This window comes from Pavona decussata, unplaced genomic scaffold (assembly GCF_977016875.1).
Source record: "Pavona decussata unplaced genomic scaffold, jaPavDecu1.1 SCAFFOLD_84, whole genome shotgun sequence".
In the NCBI taxonomy this organism is placed as follows: domain Eukaryota; kingdom Metazoa; phylum Cnidaria; class Anthozoa; order Scleractinia; family Agariciidae; genus Pavona; species Pavona decussata.
This window is the reverse complement of record NW_028145502.1, coordinates 1,315,269-1,336,353: the sequence shown is the minus strand read 5'-3', so window position 1 is coordinate 1,336,353 and position 21,085 is coordinate 1,315,269. Positions and strand designations below refer to the sequence as shown.

The following is a 21,085-nucleotide window of genomic DNA, read 5'->3' as shown; positions in this document are numbered from 1 at the left end:
TACATAATAGCTTTCATTTGAATGGTCACACTTTAGGATTTCATCCACAGACTCAAAAATTAGAATCACCTTGTACCGCATAATAAACAGCACCACAGGAAAGTACTGCTCAGTAGCTTTCATTTGAATGGTCAAACTTTATGATTTCATCCACAGAATCTAAGGTTAGAATCACCTTGTACAGCATAATAAACAGCACCACAGGAAAGTACTGCTCAGTAGCTTTCATTTGAAAGGTCACACTTTAGGATTTCATGCACAGACCGGAAGTGGAACCACGTTTAACAGCGTCACGAGGGAGTTATTCCCAATCCACGGGATCAAAGGTTTGAAAAAGACGACAACAGCAAAGTTGGATGTGCACAGAAATTGCCTGATATTTCGGTTTGAAAAACAAACCTTCAGGGCAACAATAAAACGATGAGACAATTCGTTAGTGTATTTTATTTTTGTCGTCCTTTCAAACCGTCTGTGCTTTGTGAACAACTTGGACGTGCACCTTTGTTTAGAGAGAGACCTGGGAACTAAAATTAGCATACGTGAGTTCTATTTTGGTGTCAGCGGTATATAAGGAGCCCACGTCTAACTGGAAAGAACAGAACACATGTGAGTTGGTCAGGCGATCGTACGTAAGTTTGCAAAATGTCGGTCGTAAATTGCCACACATCATCACAGAAATGGCCGGAAAATGTTGGAATTATCGCGATGGAAGTTTACTTTCCGTTCACTTGCGTAAATCAAGAGAAATTAGAAGAGTTTGACGGTGTTAGTAAAGGAAAATACACGATTGGATTGGGTCAACGAAACATGGCCTTCTGTAGTGATCGCGAAGACATCAATTCTTTGTCACTCACGGTTGTTCATAAGCTCATGGAGAGAAGCTTGATAAATCCTAACGATATTGGCAGGCTTGAAGTTGGAACAGAGACGTTGATCGACAAATCGAAGTCCGTTAAAAGCGTGCTTATGCAACTGTTTGAAGAAAGTGGCAATACAAACATCGAGGGAGTTGATACTACAAATGCGTGTTACGGAGGCACTCAGGCCCTGTTTAACGCTATTTCTTGGATCGAAAGCAGTGCCTGGGATGGTGAGTAACATATCTAGAAACAGTACATAGATTTGTGAGCCGAGATCTCTTCTTCATGTATAGTGTATTGGGGTGTGTTCCTTTGGGATGATCCAGATCAGGATCAATGATCCAAGATCACTCAGATCATGGTACATCAAAGGAACCGAGGAATCCACTCTGGGCAAGGATTCGTCGGTTCCTTTGATGCACCATGATCCGAGTGATCTTGGATCATTGATCCTGATCTGGATCATCCCAAAGGAACGTACCCGAATCGAAGGCAATTACTATGCACGTGTAACGTACGTGCATGAAGGAATGTCTTCTGCATGCATAGCCCAAATTTTTACACTGTCATGCATTCCTAAATTACTATTTCCTTCCGTTTGTTAACGTGACTGATTAAATTTGATATAATGATATAATATAAATACTGTAACCCGTTTCAATATTTGCCTTGTCACGGAAGGTGCTTTTGTGTGCAAAATGTCATGTACACTTGTATAAAAATTGGAAAGATTTCCTCACAGCCCCATACATTGACTATACATGCACCAATGTCAAAACTAACCCTCCTCCAAAAATGGCAAGCATGGTGGCCTGGATTGAAGAAGGGAGGGTGGGGGTGGTTGGAATATTTTACAACCCTTGGATGTGTATGCAAATTCATACTCCCACAATTTGAACTCTTTCCCTTGGATTTCCTGTACCTTTACAATATTTCAACTTTGTTTTATTTCCAGTAGACAGTGCATTATGTCCACTATTAATAGAGAAGTGAGACTGCCCCCACCCCCCCCCCCTCCCCAATCCACTTCCTTGAGTGCTCAAGTCAAGTCAACTTAATTTACCCACGGTTTTAATGTTTACTTACTTTAATTTAGACAATCTTTGCTTGGTTTCTTTTGTGTACTGCTGTTTTGGTAACAAACCAGAGACTTGAGTTGTTTACCTTATTTTTCCAAAAACAAAATGCAAACCAGTCCAAAAATCCCAAAGACAATGTCCTATGACAAAACTTCCATAAGTTTAGAAGCTGAATTATTAAAATACAAAAATGTCATTAATAATTGCATGTTTTTTCCCATCAAGCCTATATTTCTATGCAGTCCATAAGTACATATTAATGTAACAACCTGTTTTGTAAGCAAACTAACTATTTTTTATTCACAGGTCGGCTGGCTATTGTGGTTGCAGCTGATATTGCTGTATATGCTGCAGGGAGTGCTCGCAGTACGGGTGGGGCAGGAGCAGTGGCAATGCTTATAGGGCCAAATGCACCCCTAGTCATGGAAAGAGGTAAGACCCTAACCTAATGTGTACCCAATAAAGCTACCCAGATGGTTATTGTCCATGTAACAAGTCCATTTTGTATATGGTTTGAACCCAGGAGTTATGTCATAAGTACGTAAATTATGATCATCTGGGTGATTGTTCAACTTTGTCCTGGGAAGGGCAGTTTGAGGTGTCATTTTTTTTTTTTTTTTTTTTTTTTGACGCTTCGACAACCTCAGTCAAGTCATCTTCAGAGTCAAGTAAACTGTGGAACGTCAGTAGATGGTATACATGTAAATGTCTCTGGTTGTTGACCTGATTGGTCAACGAAGTCGAGATGTTATCGGTCGTGCTAAGCTGTGCATTTCAATCCGTCTTTTGGAAGTCAAACGTCCACTGTTTATGTCAACCTCAGTTACAAATCATTCTTCCTTTCTCTCAATCTTTAGGAATGACATCAGTTCACATGCAGCATGCCTACGATTTCTACAAACCGAACCTGTCCTCTGAATACCCTGTAGTGGATGGCAAGCTCTCCGTGCGCTGCTACTTCCATGCTCTTGATCAGTGTTACAAGAGGTACACAGAGAAGGGAAAACTACTCCATGAGAAGAAGCAGTTTACTCTGGATGATGTAGATTTTGCAATATTTCACACTCCTTTCTGCAGGATTGTTCAGAAGTCATTAGCTCGATTAATGTTTCATGACTTTTTATACAATGCTGAAAGTGACAGTTCTGCACAAGAGAAATATGCTGATCTTGTAGAATTTAGGTGAGTTTTACATGCAGTGTAGTTTAAAAACAGGTAATTTAAGGAAATGGAAAAAATTGAGCTAATATAAAATCACAAGCTTAAATTTTTCCAGGCTTTCTTTTCGCAACTGCTTAAGTTGCATACAGCTGTACTAACTGCGAGGATCTTTATTCTATTTGATCTTTCATTCGCAGTTCAAAATAGATGTTACGTATATAATTTACATTGATTTATTCATCCTTCATGGGTATGTTATGAACTCACAATATGATCAGCTCCCAGTTGGCTTGATAGCTCAGTTGGTAGAGCACTGCACTGGCATCGCAGAGGTCATGGGTTTGAATCCTGTTCAAGCCTGAATTTTTTTCAGGCTTTCTTTCGGAACTGCTTAAGTTGCATAGTAACTGCAAGGATCTTTCTTCTATTTAATATCTATTCTGTTGCGTGAAAAAAGTTTTGAGAGTCTAATAGCACTTGTGCAATTTGTACAGTTTCTAACATACTGTGGAGGAGTGTTCAATACTCAGAGTGCTTTCCATTTGCCATAACTGGCCGGTCTAGTTAGTATGTATGTATGTATGTATGTATGTATGTCTGCAAAATCTTGAAAAATAATCAATCCAAAAATGGTTCACACTATTTGAAAGAAATTCGAAGGACTAGCATAGAACTTATCCTTCAAATTGGTACATTCCGCTCAAGAATTGACGGGTTTGGCCGGCAGTTCTGACAATAATTATTGGAAAGCGCCTTTAGCTGCATTGTCTTTTGGAAAGTTCCACTCTCAAGGGTAATCACCAATCTAGTTGACCTGCTTAAACGCAATTCCCTGATTTACTAAGCTGGGAAGATAGTCTGACCAGGTATCGCTATCATGCATAGCTTTGAAACTTGTTTTGAGGAGATGGAGATCTCTTCTTTCACTGACTGGAAGCCATCTGTGTGGGCACATCACTAAGATTCTTGACATAGTAGCCCAGTATGACCCTTAAGGTGGGGGTAAACGTGAATTTGGATGGAATTTTAAGAGGTTTAAAGAAGAGATAAAAGAAAGAATATTAGTTTTGGAACACCAACAGACAGTTGCCCCCAACCCAAGAGCACACCAGGTTGGTAGGGGACTGTTTGGGTGTCCATATACATTGTATCAATTTTTAACTTCAAATTCTAATTTTTAAACTCTACTGTCTCCTCCCAAATATACCTAAAAATCCCCCAACAATTTACAAAAATGCCCCAAAACATTTATTTGTGTTATGAGGTAAGGGTTTTTGTATTGCTTGAAATGCGAACGAGATATTTCCATTAAACCGATTTTTAGCAGCGTGAAAATGGCTTTCAGGTGTACCTACACCTAAAGGTAACATACACAAAATAGAAGAACCAATTCAACTGTCTACAACCCTATCAGCAGTACTGGAAGGTCATTGGTAATTTCTTCCTCAAGTTGTGAGATCTGTTGTGAAAGGTGAACAAGAATGGTGTACTTTTGCTTGGAAAATGGCTGGTCAGTAATGTTATGATGATCATTTTATTGGGGATATTTCAATTTTTTCTTTTTTTTTTTTTTTTCACCTAGAAATGTCAAAATTGAAGAAACCTTTCAAGATGAAATCAAAGCCAAGGAAATAGAAAAGGCTTCGATGAAATGTAGTCAGAAGATGTTTGACAAAAAGACAGCACCTTCACTAACCCTTGCTTGTGAAGTTGGGAACATGTACACTCCCTCACTGTACGGCTGTTTAGCTTCACTTTTATTCAGGTACTGTACATGTATGCTTAGGGAACAAGGTTGCAAAGTCGCATGTTACTGATTCTGGGTTGGAGTTTCTGTCAGTTTAGTCTCTTTTTAATCTATGACTATGACACTATGGAATTCTAGACTATGAAATTTGACTGACAAAAGTTAATGACTATGCCAAATAACAAAATTTGGGATGTTTCGAGGTCAGGGTGATTTTCCTTTCAATTTAGCCTAATTGATAGTGTGATAATACAGACAGTGAGTTTCAACCGACAAAAGCTTATTCTATGCCAAATAAAAAAAGTTTGGAGAGGGAGGGGTTGGGGGTAAGGTTGGTGTTTGTTTCAATTTAGCCTCATTTTAATCGCATCTATAGACTATAAAATATGCTGACGAAAGCTTAATATTCTATGCAAAATATCAAAATTCGGGTGGTTTGGAGGTCAGGTTGATGTCATGTTAATTAAGCCAAATATTATCCTTATACTAGAGACTGTGGTTTTTCATGGATGAAAGCAAGTTCAATGGCCAAACATCAATTCTGGGCAATTTTCAGATCAGGTTGATCTTTTGGTCAATTTCGCCTAATTTTGATTCTAATAGACCTTTTTCATAAATGGCGGCCGATTTATTATTCTTTTCAATATATGTTAATTAGCCCTACTAACCTCGTTTCAGAGTAAAAATTCTTTTGAATTTTGCACATGCTGACGAGGCTAGTAAGGCTAATTTTCATGAAAACAAAAGAATAATTTATCGGCCACCATTTATGAAAAAGGTCTATATACTAATTGTTACATGTAGATCACTAAATTCCACCAACAAAAACCAATACTATGCCTATAAATAGCAATATCTGTGCAGTTTGGAGGTCAGGTTGGTGTTGTGTCAATTTAATTTATTTTTATCCTAATACTATACAATATGGATTTTGGCCTAATTTTTATTATCATAATATTATACTATACACTATGGATTTTGGCCTAATTTTCATCTTAGTACTATACACTATGGATTTCTGTTTAATTTCCATTCTAACGCTATACACTATGGATTTTGGCCTAATTTTTATCCTAATACTAAAGACTATGGATTTTGGCCTAATTTTCATCCTAATACTATACACTATGGATTTTGGCCTAATTTTCATCTTAACACTACGGATTTCTGCCTAATTTTTATCCTATCACTATACACTATGAATTTTCGCCTAATTTTTATCCTAATACTATACACTATGGATTTGACCTAATTTTCATCCTTAAACTATAGACTATGGATTTTGGCCTAATTTTCATCCTAATACTGTACACCATGAATTTGGCGTAAGTTTCATCCTAATACTATACACTATGGATTTTGGCCTAATTTTCGTCTTAGTTCTACACACCATGGATTTTGGCACCATGGAGTTTGGCCTAATTTTTATCCTTATACTATACACTATGGATTTTGGCCTAACTTTCGTCTTATTACTATACACTATGGATTTCTACCTAATATTTATCCTAACACTATACACTATGGATTTTGGCCTAATTTTTATCCTAATACTATACAGTATGGATTTTGGCCTAAGTTTTATCCTTATACTTTACACTATGGATTTTGGCCCAATTTTCATCCTTATACTATACACTATCAGGACCCGAAATTAACTTTTTCAAGCAGGCGCCAACTGGCGACTGAATATTTTTTTTCAGTCGCCATATGGAAAAATGTGGTCGCCAAAAAGTGTCAATAACATTTTTCCTTCGCAGTAAAACACAAACCAAACTTTTTGGTTGCCAATTTTTCTTTTTTCTTTTAAGAATCAGAAGGAACAGCACGCATTTGGGGCCGCAATGGTGATTTTTCTGCTAACGAATAAGATTAAATACAAACACGCTGATCGTAGCTGTGAAACGTTGTGGTAGATTTAATTAACAACAGAAAAATTGGTTTTATACTTCAAAATCAGCGGAAAGGTAAAAAGTAAGTCACCAATTGGCGGGCGGCTTTGAATTTTATTTTAATCGATTTGGCTGAAAATCAAAGTTATTGTTTGTATAATGATCGTGGCATGAAATAGTTAATCGCCCGTCGGCGACCAGTTGTGAAATTCTGGTCGCCGGTGCAAAATTTTTAGTCGCATTGGCGACCAGGAAAGCGCAATTTCGGACCCTGACTATGGATTTTGGTCTAATTTTTATCCTAATACTATACACTATGGGCTTTGCCTAATTTTCATCCTAATACTATACACTGGATTTTGGCCTAATTTTTATCCTAATACTGTACACTATGGATTTTGCCTAATTTTCATCATAATACTATACCCTGGATTTTGGCCTAATTTTAATCCTAATACTATACACTGGATTTTGGCCTAATTTTTATTCTTATACTATACACTATGGATTTTGCCTAATTTTCATCCTAATACTATACACTGGATTTTGGCCTAATTTTTATCCTAATACTGTACACTATGGATTTTGTCTAATTTTCATCCTAATACTATACACTGGATTTTGGCCTAATTTTCATCCTTATACTATACACTATGGATTTTGGCCTAATTTTCATCTTTATACTATACACTATGGATTTTGGCCTAATTTTCATCTTTATACTATACACTATGGATTTTGGCCTAATTTTCATCCGTATAATATACACTATGGATTTTGGCCTAATTTTCATCCTATTACTGTACACTATGGATTTATGCCTAATTTTTATCCTGACACTATACACTATGGATTTTGGCCTAATTTTCATCCTATTACTGTACACTATGTATTTTGGACTAATTTTCATCTTTATACTATACACTATGGATTTTGGCCTAATTTTCATCTGTATAATATACACTATGGATTTTGGCTTAATTTTCATCCTAATACCGTACACTATGGATTTTTCTTAATTATCATCCTAATACTACACACTATGGATTTTGGCCTAATTTTCGTCTTAGTTCTACACACCATGGATTTTGGCCTTATTTTTATCCTTATACTATACACTATGGATTTTGGCCTAATTTTCGTCCTAGTACTATACACTATGGATTTATGCCTTATTTTTATCCTAACACTATACACTATGGATTTTGGCTTAATTTTTATCCTAATACTCTACAGTATGGATTTTGGCATCATTTTTATCCTAATACTATACACTATGGATTTTGGCATCATTTTTATCCTAATACTATACAGTATGGATTTTGGTCTAATTTTTATCCTAGTGCTATACACTATGGTTTTTGGCCTAATTTTCATCCTAATACTATGGATTTTAGCCTAATTTTTATCCTAATACTATACACTATGGATTTTGGCCTAATTTTCATCCTGATACTACACAATATAGATTTTTGCCTAATTTTCGTCTTAGTTCTATACACTATGGATTTTGCCCTAATTTTCATCCTAATACTGTACACTATGGATTTTGCTGAATTTTCATCCTAATACTGTACAGTATGGATTTTGACCTAATTTTTATTGTAATACTATACAGTTTGGAAAATATTTTTGGCCTAAGTTTTATCCAAATACTAAAAAGTACGAATTTATCATGGAAAACTTAAAAAGGTCATGGAAAGTCATGGATTTTTAAAGGCGTAAAAGAGTACCAACCCTCACCAGGATCATTATTATTATTGTTATTATTATTATTATTATTATTATTATTATTATTATTATTATTATTATTATTATTATTGTTAATTATTAGCAGTATTAAGAGAGGCCTTTGTCGTGATAAAGAAAAAAGATGGTAATTCCTGTTGTCACTGTTTTTTTTTTAATTTTATTTTGCAGTGTGCCTGTTGAAGATCTCGCTGGTAAACGTGTCCTTTGTTTCTCATATGGCTCCGGTCTGGCCTCTGCCATGTTTTCGTTTCAATTTTCTGATGACGTCGATTCTGGTTCTCCTCTCAACAACCTGATGACATCACTAAAGGATATCCCAGCACGCTTATCAGCCCGGCGACAAGTTGAGCCTGCAGAATTTTTGAAAACTCTCACAACGCGTGAAAACACTCACAACAAGAATAATTACTCGCCAGCTTCTTCTGAGGAAGATCTGTTTCCTGGCACATATTATCTGACGAACGTTGATGAAAAGTTTCGGCGGACTTACCAGAGAAAGGCAGACAAGTCTGCCGAAGAAGGCTGTATGGTTGTTTGAATAGAAGATTTCACAGGCACACCATCTTACTTCAGGGTGGTATACCTGTGTACAAACCATATATACTTGTATATTGTAGCCTCTCACGTTAGTTTTCAGAAATAACTTCTTAGGCTGTATAGAAGACTAGTAGTGTGCTTTAATTCAATAGGATAAGGGGCTTAGGGTGCGTTTTTTGGGAGAATCCAAAAACGGATTTGTGATCTCAGATCATTCGGATCATGGTGCATCAAAGGAGCCGACGATTCCTGTTCCTTTGATGCACCATGATTCGAATGATCTGAGATCACAAATCCGTTTTGGATTCTCTCATAAACACGCACTCTTAGTTTCCAAAGAAACTACGGTACTGCGTCAGTGGGGAGTAGAAGCAAATCTTTATCAATAGGGTTGATAACTAAAGGTAAATTGGCCACTGTAAAGAGATTCGAGTGCTGACATTTCGAGTGTTTGTGTTTACTCTTCTTCCGAGCGACAAAGGGCTTTTGCTTGAACCTAAGTTATCAACTCTGTTAATAAACCAAACATTCCTTTAATCCAAGGCTTATTCTTGAGTACGGTTTTGACAAATAACCACAAATAAAAACTGACACATAAAATGTGCACCTACGTGTCATTGTGCCTCATAAATTTCGCCAGGGAAGCCTGCCTTCTTATGACAGAAAGGTTAACAATTGGATAGGGTTTGTATCACAGTTTGAGATCGTTTTACGACTCTTTTACTATATAGTTAAAGATGTTACTTCAAATTCAATCTATAGGAGCAACTTATTCTAAAAATTAAAAGTTTGATATCTCAATGTTAACTTATTTCTACATCGTCAACGTATCGTTATTAAATCTACCGGTCTGTATGAGGATTTCAAATATTTGAGTCAAAAACTGCATTTGTGGTAATAGGCTATTTCCGAGTTGTTGTAAACCTCATTATGAAAGCGAGGCTAAGTGCAAAGCTTTTCATATTGAACTCAGTTTTGTTTGCATAGGAATGAAAAGTAATGTCCATAATAAAAACTTTACACTTTCATAACGCTTTCATAATGAGGTTGAAAGCAACTCGGGAATGGTGTATTGGGTATCGCCAACGAATCCGTATCCATGCAAATGATCAAAGTGAATTAACATCTCAGTTAGTCAAAGCATATTGATGCACTCAAGCAAAGACCACTCATAACCGAAAGTAGCAATCTCTAAAACTATCAAGCATAGGTCTTATCACGTTTTTCGACGCCATTTCCCCGGCTGTATTTTTTCTGGCGAATTATTCAGTTTAGTTGCAGTTCACGACTGGTTCGCTTTAGAGACAAATGTATGGAAATTCAAAACACGACTGGACGCTTTCTTGGACAGCTACATCCCTCCAATTTTTTTTTCTTAAAATCCTTTTCCTATTTCCAAAAGTTTCCAATTCATGAAATTTTCAGAAGCGATATTTTATGAAAATTATTTGACATCGGATTTCCATACAAACACTGTTATTTCAAGCCTGTGTGCCTACTTGTCAAAATGGCGTCAAAAACCGTGATAAGGCCTATTTAACCAACCACACTTTGATTACTGTAGCTCCATTTTGGAAGAGCTGAATGCCACGCTGAGTGATCAATTGCAAACCGTGCGGAAACATATTTGTGTCACTTAAACAAAGCATCAACACTGTCTGTTTCTTTATTATGATAAACAAAACTCTCGAAAAATCCCCGATCCCTAAAGACATAAACAAGTGAAAAATGCAGACTTAAAAATTTGGCCATTTTTGACCAAAAACCCTGGACTAACCCCTTAGAAAAAAGTCCATTTTTGGACAAAATACAAATATTCTTTTAAAAGCTTCCAATCGAATCAGTGTGTCCGAAAACGTCCCCTGAGACACTTTTTAGGCCTCTTAAGGGACTAGGGACAAAGAAATAGCCTACAAAAGATGAAGTCAGGATGAGAGTTAAAAAAAAAATTCTTTCTCTTGGCGTTATTTGCACTTGAAAATGATTCCCAAGGGCCTTTTGCGACACTCTGAGATCCCGAGGGACATAAACAAGTGAAAAAGGCAGACTTGGAAATTTGGCCATTTTTGACCAAAAACCCTCGACTAACCCCTTAGGAAAAACTCCATTTTTGGACAAAAGAAAAATATTATTTTAAAAGCTTCCAATTGACTCAGTGTGTCTGAAAACGTCCCCTAAGACACTTCTTAGGCCTCCCAAGGGACCAGGGACAAAGAAATAGCCTACAAAAGATGAAGTCCGGGTGAGAGTTTAAAAAAAAAATTATTTCTCTTGGCGTTATTTGCACTTGAAAATGATTCCCAACCGCCTTTTGCGACACTCTGAGATCCCTAGGGACATAAACAAGTGAAAAAGGCAGACTTGGAAATTTGGCCATTTTTGATCAAAAACCCTGGACTAACCCCTTAACAAAAAGTCCATTTTTGGACAAAATACAAATATTCTTTTAAAAGCTTCCAATTGAATCAGTGTGTCCGAAAACGTCCCCTGAGACACTTTTTAGGCCTCTTAAGGGACCAGGGACAAAGAAATAGCCTACAAAAGATGAAGTCAAGGTGAGAGTTACAAAGAAAATTCTTTCTCTTGGCGTTATTTGCACTTGAAAATGATTCCCAACGGCCTTTTGCGACACTCTGAGATCCCTAGGGACATAAACAAGTGAAAAAGGCAGACTTGGAAATTTGGCCGTTTTTGACCAAAAACCCTGGACTAACCTCTTAGAAAAAAGTCCATTTTTGGACAAAATACAAATATTATTTTAAAAGCTTCCAATTGAATCAGTGTGTCCAAAAACGTCCCCTGAGACACTTTTTAGGCCTCCCAAGGGACCAGGGACAAAGAAATAGCCTACAAAAGATGAAGTCAGGTTAAGAGTCAGTAAGAAAACTCTTTCTCTTGGCGTTATTTGCACTTAAAAATGATTCCCAAGGGGCTTTTGTGACACTCCTAGATCCCAAGGGAAATACACAAGTGAAAATGGCAGACTTCAAAATTTGGCCATTTTTGACCAAAAACCCTGGACTAACCCCTTAGAAAAAAGTCCATTTTTGGACAAAATACACATATTCTTTTAAAAGCTTCCAATCGAATCAGTGTGTCCGAAAACGTCCCCTGAGACACTTTTTAGGCCTCTTAAGGGACCAGGGACAAAGAAATAGCCTACAAAAGATGAAGTCAAGGTGAGAGTTACAAAGAAAATTCTTTCTCTTGGCGTTATTTGCACTTGAAAATGATTCCCAACGGCCTTTTGCGACACTCTGAGATCCCTAGGGACATAAACAAGTGAAAAAGGCAGACTTGGAAATTTGGCCGTTTTTGACCAAAAACCCTGGACTAACCTCTTAGAAAAAAGTCCATTTTTGGACAAAATACAAATATTCTTTTAAAAGCTTCCAATTGAATCAGTGTGTCCAAAAACGTCCCCTGAGACACTTTTTAGGCCTCCCAAGGGACCAGGGACAAAGAAATAGCCTACAAAAGATGAAGTCAGGTTAAGAGTCAGTAAGAAAACTCTTTCTCTTGGCGTTATTTGCACTTAAAAATGATTCCCAAGGGGCTTTTGTGACACTCCTAGATCCCAAGGGACATACACAAGTGAAAATGGCAGACTTCAAAATTTGGCCATTTTTGACCAAAAACCCTGGACTAACCCCTTAGAAAAAAGTCCATTTTTGGACAAAATACACATATTCTTTTAAAAGCTTCCAATCGAATCAGTGTGTCCGAAAACGTCCCCTGAGACACTTTTTAGGCCTCTTAAGGGACGATGGACAAAAAAAAATAGCTTACAAAAGATGAAGTCAAGGTGAGAGTTAAAAAAAAAATTCTTTCTCTTGGCGTTATTTGCACTTAAAATGATTCCCAAGGGCCTTTTGCGACACTCTGAGATCCCTAGGGACATAAACAAGTGAAAAAGACAGACTTGGAAATTTGGCCATTGTTGACCAAAAACCCTCGACTAACCCCTTAGAAAAAAGTCCATTTTTCGACAAAATACAAATAATCTTGTGTCCGAAAACGTCCCCTGAGACACTTTTTAGGCCTCCCAAGGGACCAGGGACAAAGAAATAGCCTACAAAAGATGAAGTCAGGGTGAGAGTTAAAAAGAAAATTCTTTCTCTTGGCGTTATTTGCACTTAAAAATGATTCCCAAGGGCCGTTTGCGACACTCTGAGATCCTTAGGGACATAAACAAGTGAAAAAGGCAGACTTGGAAATTTGGCCATTTTTGACCAAAAACCCTAGACTAACCCCTTAGGGACGGACCATTAGAAAAGTGATGGGGGGGGGGGGGGTGGGGAAAATACAAAAAAAAAATTCGTGCAAGCCAAAATGCCTGAAAAAAAAATTCTTGCAAGCCGAGACGGAAGAAAAAAAAATTCTTGCAGAAGGAGATTAAGGAATTATTATAGAAAATACCTTTTAGGGTTTTAATGACAAAAAAATTTCTTCCAGAATGCCCCAAAATGGCCTTTTTAATGTTTTGAAAATCTAAATTGTTTTGTGGAAGTTTGTTTTGTATGAACAACAAACCAACCTCACATTTTGTGGCGTGGCTGGAATTTTCCCTTACTACAACTCAGTATTTTGTTTTGTGTTTGTAACTGGTAGTAAACCCAATAATCACGAGCAATAGGTCAATTAGTTTTGAAGAAAAACGATTTTGTCAGTAAAACGCTTCCAGCATATCTGCTTATCCATAAAGCGCTTTATAGTTTTATTCGTTGGGCCACAGAGTGCTTTATGGTTACAAAATTTAAAAAACTGAGTCATTTTCAAGAAGTCCTCTTTTAAAAACGCTTGTAGGAGCATCTAGATTGAAGGACAAGTGTTCACTTTATTCACCACAAAATGCTCTGTGGCTCATTGTCAATACCACAAAGTGCTCTGTAGGCAAATTAAAACCGCACAAAGTGCTTTGTGATCTGGTGATCGAAAGTACTTTGTATCTTGTGAATGACTTGCTGTTTACTGAAGGATTAAGGCGGTCAATAATCGACATAGTTTTAAAATAATTTATGTTTAAAGCTTTTACTGCAAAAATCAGGATGTAGGACAAATTTGCTTTGAATATAGTACGGTGAACCCTTTCTATTAAAAAGACGCACATCGTCGGGACCGACTCCAACTGTCTGGCTTAGAGAGGTTTCGGGCTTATAAAAAGTAGAGGTATTAAGGTGACACCAGTAATACTGAGATAACAAGCTAAACCGATGCATAATGACTACACGCGGCTGTATTACGTCCGTCTGAAGTCGTTGAAACTACGAACTGAGACAGAATCAATATTGGAAAATGGATTGTTTTTTTGTACGTCAGGTTTGAAACCCTCAAGGCCCTTAATATTCTCAACGTATTTAGTTATCTACAAAAAAGAAGTTTGTTTCCATAATTCTTAATTTAATTGCTTTCATTTTCAGCACATACATTCCTGTTTGAGGCGTTTTAGGCGTTTTTTTTTGAGGCGTAATAGTAGCACCAACACATAAATGAAACATTCTACAAAAATATATTTAAAAGAAGCAAGATCATACATATAAGTCTGATCATATACAAAAAATATCATTTGCATTTTAATCATTGTGATATAAAGTAAGAATCAACATTTCACTGTGCTAATGATACTCTATCGTGTATAAAATGAAAGGGGACTGTGTCTGTAGCAAAAGAGTATCCATGTAATATTAAGCAAAAACATTAACAATCCCACCATGAATTTGACTTTTAAATTTTAAGTAAGTTGAGATTATATACTACTTGAAGTGTTTGTTATGAAATATTTCATAAGATTTCTTGGCGCCAACAGTTTTGAAAAATTTTGAATCAATTCTTATTAAAATGTGTTAAAAAGTAAACAATCAATAAACAGACAGTACATGAAATTTGATTTAAATTATTTTAAAATGATGACCAGTCTTTTATTTAAGTATGAGGCTGATTTTACTACCAGCACTAGATACTAGGTTTCGTTGTTTTTGTTTAGTTTTGACCATTATGCTGTAATTTTTAGATATTGTCTCAGGGGTTAAAGGTAATCATTCCAAGCCCACAAAGTACAACTTTTTTTTAAAAATCCTTTATTTAATTTTTTTTTTCTGGAAAACAACAAAAAAAAAAATTCGTGCAGAGGGTATCAACTGAAAAAAAAATTCCTGCACAAGCACTGAGCATAAAAAAAAATTCCTGCAGACTGAAAATCCCCCACCCCCCCCCCCCCATCACTTTTCTAATGGTCCGTCCCTTAGAAAAAAAGTCCATTTTTGCACAAAATACAAATATTCTTTTAAAAGCTTCCAATTGAATCAGTGTGTCCGAAAACGTCCCCTGAGACACTTTTTAGGCCTCCCAAGGGACCAGGGACAAAGAAATAGCCTACAAAAGATGAAGTCAAGGTGAGAGTTAAAAAGAAAATTCTTTCTCTTGGCGTTCTTTGCACTTAAAAATGATTCCCGAGGGCCTTTTGTGACACTCTGAGATCCCTAGGGACATAAAAAGGTGATAAATGCAGACTTCAAAATTTGGCCATTTTTGACCAAAAACCTTCGACTAACCCCTTAAAAAAAAGTCCATTTTTGGACAAAATACAAATATTCTTTTAAAACCTTCCAATCGAATCAGTGTGTCCGAAATCGTCCCCTGAGACACTTCTTAGGCCTCCCAAGGGACCAGGGACAAAGAAATAGCCTACAAAAGATGAAGTCCGGGTGAGAGTTAAAAAGAAAAATCTTTCTCTTGGCGTTATTTGCACTTAAAAATGATTCCCAAGGGCCTTTTGCGACACTCTGAGATCCCTAGGGACATAAACAAGTGAAAAATGCAGACTTCAAAATTTGGCCATTTTTGACCAAAAACCCTGGACTAACCCCTTTAAAAAAAGTCCATTTTTGGATAAAATACAACTATTCTTTTAAAAGCTTCCTATCGAATCAGTGTGTCCGAAAACGTCCCCTGAGACACTTTTTAGGCCTCTTAAGGGACCAGGGACAAAGAAATAGCCTACAAAAGATGAAGTCAGGGTAAGAGTTATAAAAAAAAATTATTTCTCTTGGCGTTATTTGCACTTGAAAATGATTCCCAACGGCCCTTTGCGACACTCTGAGATCCCTAGGGACATAAACAAGTGAAAAAGGCAGACTTGGAAATTTGGCCATTTTTGACCAAAAACCCTGGACTAACCCCTTAGAAAAAAGTCCATTTTTGGACAAAATACAAATATTCTTTTAAAACCTTCCAATCGAATCAGTGTCTCCGAAATCGTCCCCTGAGACACTTTTTAGGCCTCTTAAGGGACCAGGGACAACGAAATAGCCTACAAAAGATGAAGTCAAGGTGAGAGTTACAAAGAAAATTCTTTCTCTTGGCGTTATTTGCACTTGAAAATGATTCCCAACGGCCCTTTTGCGACACTCTGAGATCCCTAGGGACATAAACAAGTGAAAAAGGCAGACTTGGAAATTTGGCCGTTTTTGACCAAAAACCCTGGACTAACCTCTTAGAAAAAAGTCCATTTTTGGACAAAATACAAATATTCTTTTAAAAGCTTCCAATTGAATCAGTGTGTCCAAAAACGTCCCCTGAGACACTTTTTAGGCCTCCCAAGGGACCAGGGACAAAGAAATAGCCTTTAAAAGATGAAGTCAAGGTGAGAGTTAAAAAGAAAATTCTTTCTCTTGGCGTTCTTTGCACTTAAAAATGATTCCCGAGGGCCTTTTGTGACACTCTGAGATCCCTAGGGACATTAAAAGGTGATAAATGCAGACTTCAAAATTTGGCCATTTTTGACCAAAAACCCTGGACTAACCCCTTAGAAAAAAGTCCATTTTTGGACAAAATACAAATATTCTTTTAACAGCTTATAATCGAATCAGTGTGTCCGAAAACGTCACCTGAGACACTTTTTAGGCCTCCCAAGGGACCAGGGACAAAGAAATAGCCTACAAAAGATGAAGTCAGGGTGAGAGTTAAAAGGAAAATTGTTTCTCTTGGCGTCATTTGCACTTAAAAATGATTCCCAAGGGCCTTTTGCGACACTCTGAGATCCCTAGGAAGTTAAAGAAGTGAAAAATGCAGACTTCAAAATTCGGCCATTTTTGACCAAAAACCCTGGACTAACCCCTTAGAAAAAAGTCCATTTTTCGACAAAATACAAATAATCTTGTGTTCGAAAACGTCCCTTGAGACACTTTTTAGGCCTCCCAAGGGACCAGGGACAAAGAAATAGCCTACAAAAGATGAAGTCAGGGTGAGAGTTAAAAAGAAAATTATTTCTCTTGGCGTTGTTTGCACTTAAAAATGATTCCCAAGGGCCTGTTGCGACACTCTGAGAGCCCTAGGGACATAAACAAGTGAAAAATGCAGACTTCAAAATTTGGCCATTTTTGACCAAAAACCCTGGACTAACCCCTTAAATAAAAGTCCATTTTTGGACAAAATACAAATATTCTTTTAACAGCTTATAATCGAATCAGTGTGTCCGAAAACTTCCCCTGAGAAACTTTTTAGGTCTCCTAAGGGACCAGGGACAAAGAAATAGCCTACAAAAGATGAAGTTAGGGTGAGAGTTAAAAAGAAAATTCTTTCTCTTGGCGTTATTTGGACTTAAAAATGATTCCCAAGGGCCTTTTGCGACACTCTGAGATCCCGAGGGACATAAACAAGTTAAAAATGCAGACTTTAATATTTGGCCATTTTTGACCAAAAACCCTGGACTAACCCCTTAGAAAAAAGTTCATTTTTGGACAAAATGTAAATAATGTCGTGTCCGAAAACGTCCCCTGAGACACTTTTTAGGCCTCCCAAGGGACCAGGGACAAAGAAATAGCCTACAAAAGATGAAATCAGGGTGAGAGTTAAAAAGAAAATTATTTCTCTTGGCGTTATTTGCACTTGAAAATGATTCCCAAGGGCCTTTTGCGACACTCTGAGATCCCTAGGGACATAAACAAGTTAAAAATGCAGACTTTAATATTTGGCCATTTTTGACCAAAAACCCTGGACTAACTCCTTAGAAAAAAGTCCATTTTTGGACAAAATACAAATAATCTCGTGTCCGAAAACGTCCCCTGAGACACTTTTTTGGCCTCCCAAGCGACCAGGGACAAAGAAATAGCCTACAAAAGATGAAGTCAGGGTGAGAGTTAAAAAGAAAATTATTTCTCTTGGCGTTATTTGCACTTAAAAATGATTCCCAAGGGCCTTTTGCGACACTCTGAGATCCCTAGGGACATAAACAAGTTAAAAATGCAGACTTTAATATTTGGCCATTTTTGACCAAAAACCCTGGACTAACTCCTTAGAAAAAAGTCCATTTTTGGACAAAATACAAATAATCTCGTGTCCGAAAACGTCCCCTGAGACACTTTTTAGGCCTCCCAAGCGACCAGGGACAAAGAAATAGCCTACAAAAGATGAAGTCAGGGTGAGAGTTAAAAAGAAAATTCTTTCTCTTGGCGTTATTTGCACTTAAAAATGATTCCCAACGGCCTTTTGCGACACTCTGAGATCCCTAGGGACATAAACAAGTTAAAAATGCAGACTTTAATATTTGGCCATTTTTGACCAAAAACCCTGGACTAACCCCTTAGAAAAAAGTCCATTTTTGGACAAAATACAAATAATCTCGTGTCCGAAAACGTCCCCTGAGACACTTTTTAGGCCTCCCAAGGGACCAGGGACAAAGAAATAGCCTACAAAAGATGAAATCAGGGTGAGAGTTAAAAAGAAAATTATTTCTCTTGGCGTTATTTGCACTTGAAAATGATTCCCAACGGCCTTTTGCGACACTCTGAGATCCCTAGGGACATAAACAAGTTAAAAATGCAGACTTTAATATTTGGCCATTTTTGACCAAAAACCCTGGACTAACTCCTTAGAAAAAAGTCCATTTTTGGACAAAATACAAATAATCTCGTGTCCGAAAACGTCCCCTGAGACACTTTTTAGGCCTCCCAAGGGACCAGGGACAAAGAAATAGCCTACAAAAGATGAAGTCAGGGTGAGAGTTAAAAAGAAAATTCTTTCTCTTGGCGTTATTTGCACTTAAAAATGATTCCCAACGGCCTTTTGCGACACTCTGAGATCCCTAGGGACATAAACAAGTTAAAAATGCAGACTTTAATATTTGGCCATTTTTGACCAAAAACCCTGGACTAACCCCTTAGAAAAAAGTCCATTTTTGGACAAAATGTAAATAATGTCGTGTCCGAAAACGTCCCCTGAGACACTTTTTAGGCCTCCCAAGGGACCAGGGACAAAGAAATAGCCTACAAAAGATGAAATCAGGGTGAGAGTTAAAAAGAAAATTATTTCTCTTGGCGTTATTTGCACTTGAAAATGATTCCCAACGGCCTTTTGCGACACTCTGAGATCCCTAGGGACATAAACAAGTTAAAAATGCAGACTTTAATATTTGGCCATTTTTGACCAAAAACCCTGGACTAACTCCTTAGAAAAAAGTCCATTTTTGGACAAAATACAAATAATCTCGTGTCCGAAAACGTCCCCTGAGACACTTTTTAGGCCTCCCAAGCGACCAGGGACAAAGAAACAGCCTACAAAAGATGAAGTCAGGGTGAGAGTTAAAAAGAAAATTCTTTCTCTTGGCGTTATTTGCACTTAAAAATGATTCCCAAGGGGCCTTTTGCGACACTCTGAGATCCCTAGGGACATAAACAAGTTAAAAATGCAGACTTTAATATTTGGCCATTTTTGACCAAAAACCCTAGACTAACTCCTTAGAAAAAAGTCCATTTTTGGACAAAATGTAAATAATCTCGTGTCCGAAAACGTCCCCTGAGACACTTTTTAGGCCTTCCAAGGGACCAGGGACAAAGAAATAGCCTACAAAAGATGAAATCAGGGTGAGAGTTAAAAAGAAAATTATTTCTCTTGGCGTTATTTGCACTTGAAAATGATTCCCAAGGGCCTTTTGCGACACTCTGAGATCCCTAGGGACATAAACAAGTTAAAAATGCAGACTTTAATATTTGGCCATTTTTGACCAAAAACCCTGGACTAACCCCTTAGAAAAAAGTCCATTTTTGGACAAAATACAAATAATCTCGTGTCCGAAAACGTCCCCTGAGACACTTTTTAGGCCTCCCAAGCGACCAGGGACAAAGAAATAGCCTACAAAAGATGAAGTCAGGGTGAGAGTTAAAAAGAAAATTCTTTCTCTTGGCGTTATTTGCACTTAAAAATGATTCCCAAGGGCCTTTTGCGACACTCTGAGATCCCTAGGGACATAAACAAGTGATAAATGCAGACTTTAATATTTGGCCATTTTTGACCAAAAACCCTAGACTAACCCCTTAAAAATAAGTCCATTTTTGGACAAAATGCAAATAATCTCGTGTCCGTAAACGTCCCCTGAGACACTTTTTAGGCCTCCCAAGGGACCAGGGACAAAGAAATAGCCTACAAAAGATGAAGTCAGGGTGAGAGTTAAAAAGAAAATTCTTTCTCTTGGCGTTATTTGCACTTAAAAATGATTCTCAAGGGCCTTTTGCGACACTCTGAGATCCCTAGGGACATAAACAAGTGATAAATGCAGACTTTAAAATTTGGCCATTTTTGACCAAAAGCCCTGGACTAGGGACAAAGAAATAGCGTACAAAAGATGATGTTACCAGGGACAAAGATGGAGTCAGGGTAAGGGTAAAAAAGAAAATTCTTTTTCAGGGCGTTATGTTTTTTATGGCGTTATTATTAATTACTATAAGTCCATATTTTAATTCGAATTTTGGACGAAAAGCGACTGAAAAGTGGACGAAAAAGTTTGTAATCGAATCAGTGTGTCCGAAAATGTCCCCTGAGACACTTTTTAGGCTTCCCAGGGGAGCAGGGACAAAGAAATAGCCCACAAAAGATGGATTTAGGATAAGGGTAAAAAAGAAAATTCTTTCTCAGGGCCTTATTTGGACTTAAAAATTATTCTTAAGTAAGTTTTACGATATGCCGCGGTCTTTAGGGACATAAACAAGTTCAAAATACCGACTTCAAAATTTGTTCATTTTTGACCCAAAACGGTGGACTTACCCTTTGGGAAAAAGTCCATTT

The 21,085-nt window shown here is 37.2% G+C and overlaps 1 protein-coding gene across 1 annotated transcript; it reads left to right on the top strand.

Moving 5' to 3' along the window:
* The first annotated feature begins 601 nt into the window (after positions 1–601).
* Positions 602–9,889, top strand: LOC146475336 (hydroxymethylglutaryl-CoA synthase 1-like). Its single transcript, XM_085115726.1, has 5 exons — positions 602–1,090; positions 2,246–2,371; positions 2,797–3,121; positions 4,683–4,865; positions 8,660–9,889. The coding sequence occupies exons 1-5, from the start codon at positions 643–645 to the stop codon at positions 9,027–9,029; spliced, it is 1,452 nt and encodes a 483-aa protein (XP_084971852.1). The 5' UTR covers positions 602–642; the 3' UTR covers positions 9,030–9,889.
* The last annotated feature ends 11,196 nt before the right edge of the window (positions 9,890–21,085 follow it).

What these genes read in the sequence shown, in the direction of transcription:
- LOC146475336 (XM_085115726.1), top strand. Translation starts at nt 643, where the DNA reads ATGTCGGTCGTAAATTGCCACACATCATCACAGAAATGGCCGGAAAAT. An exon ending in CGAAAGCAGTGCCTGGGATG is followed by an intron (nt 1,091 to 2,245) that starts GTGAGTAACATA and finishes TTTTATTCACAG; the next exon opens with GTCGGCTGGCTATTGTGGTT. An exon ending in GCTGATCTTGTAGAATTTAG is followed by an intron (nt 3,122 to 4,682) that starts GTGAGTTTTACA and finishes TTTTTCACCTAG; the next exon opens with AAATGTCAAAATTGAAGAAA.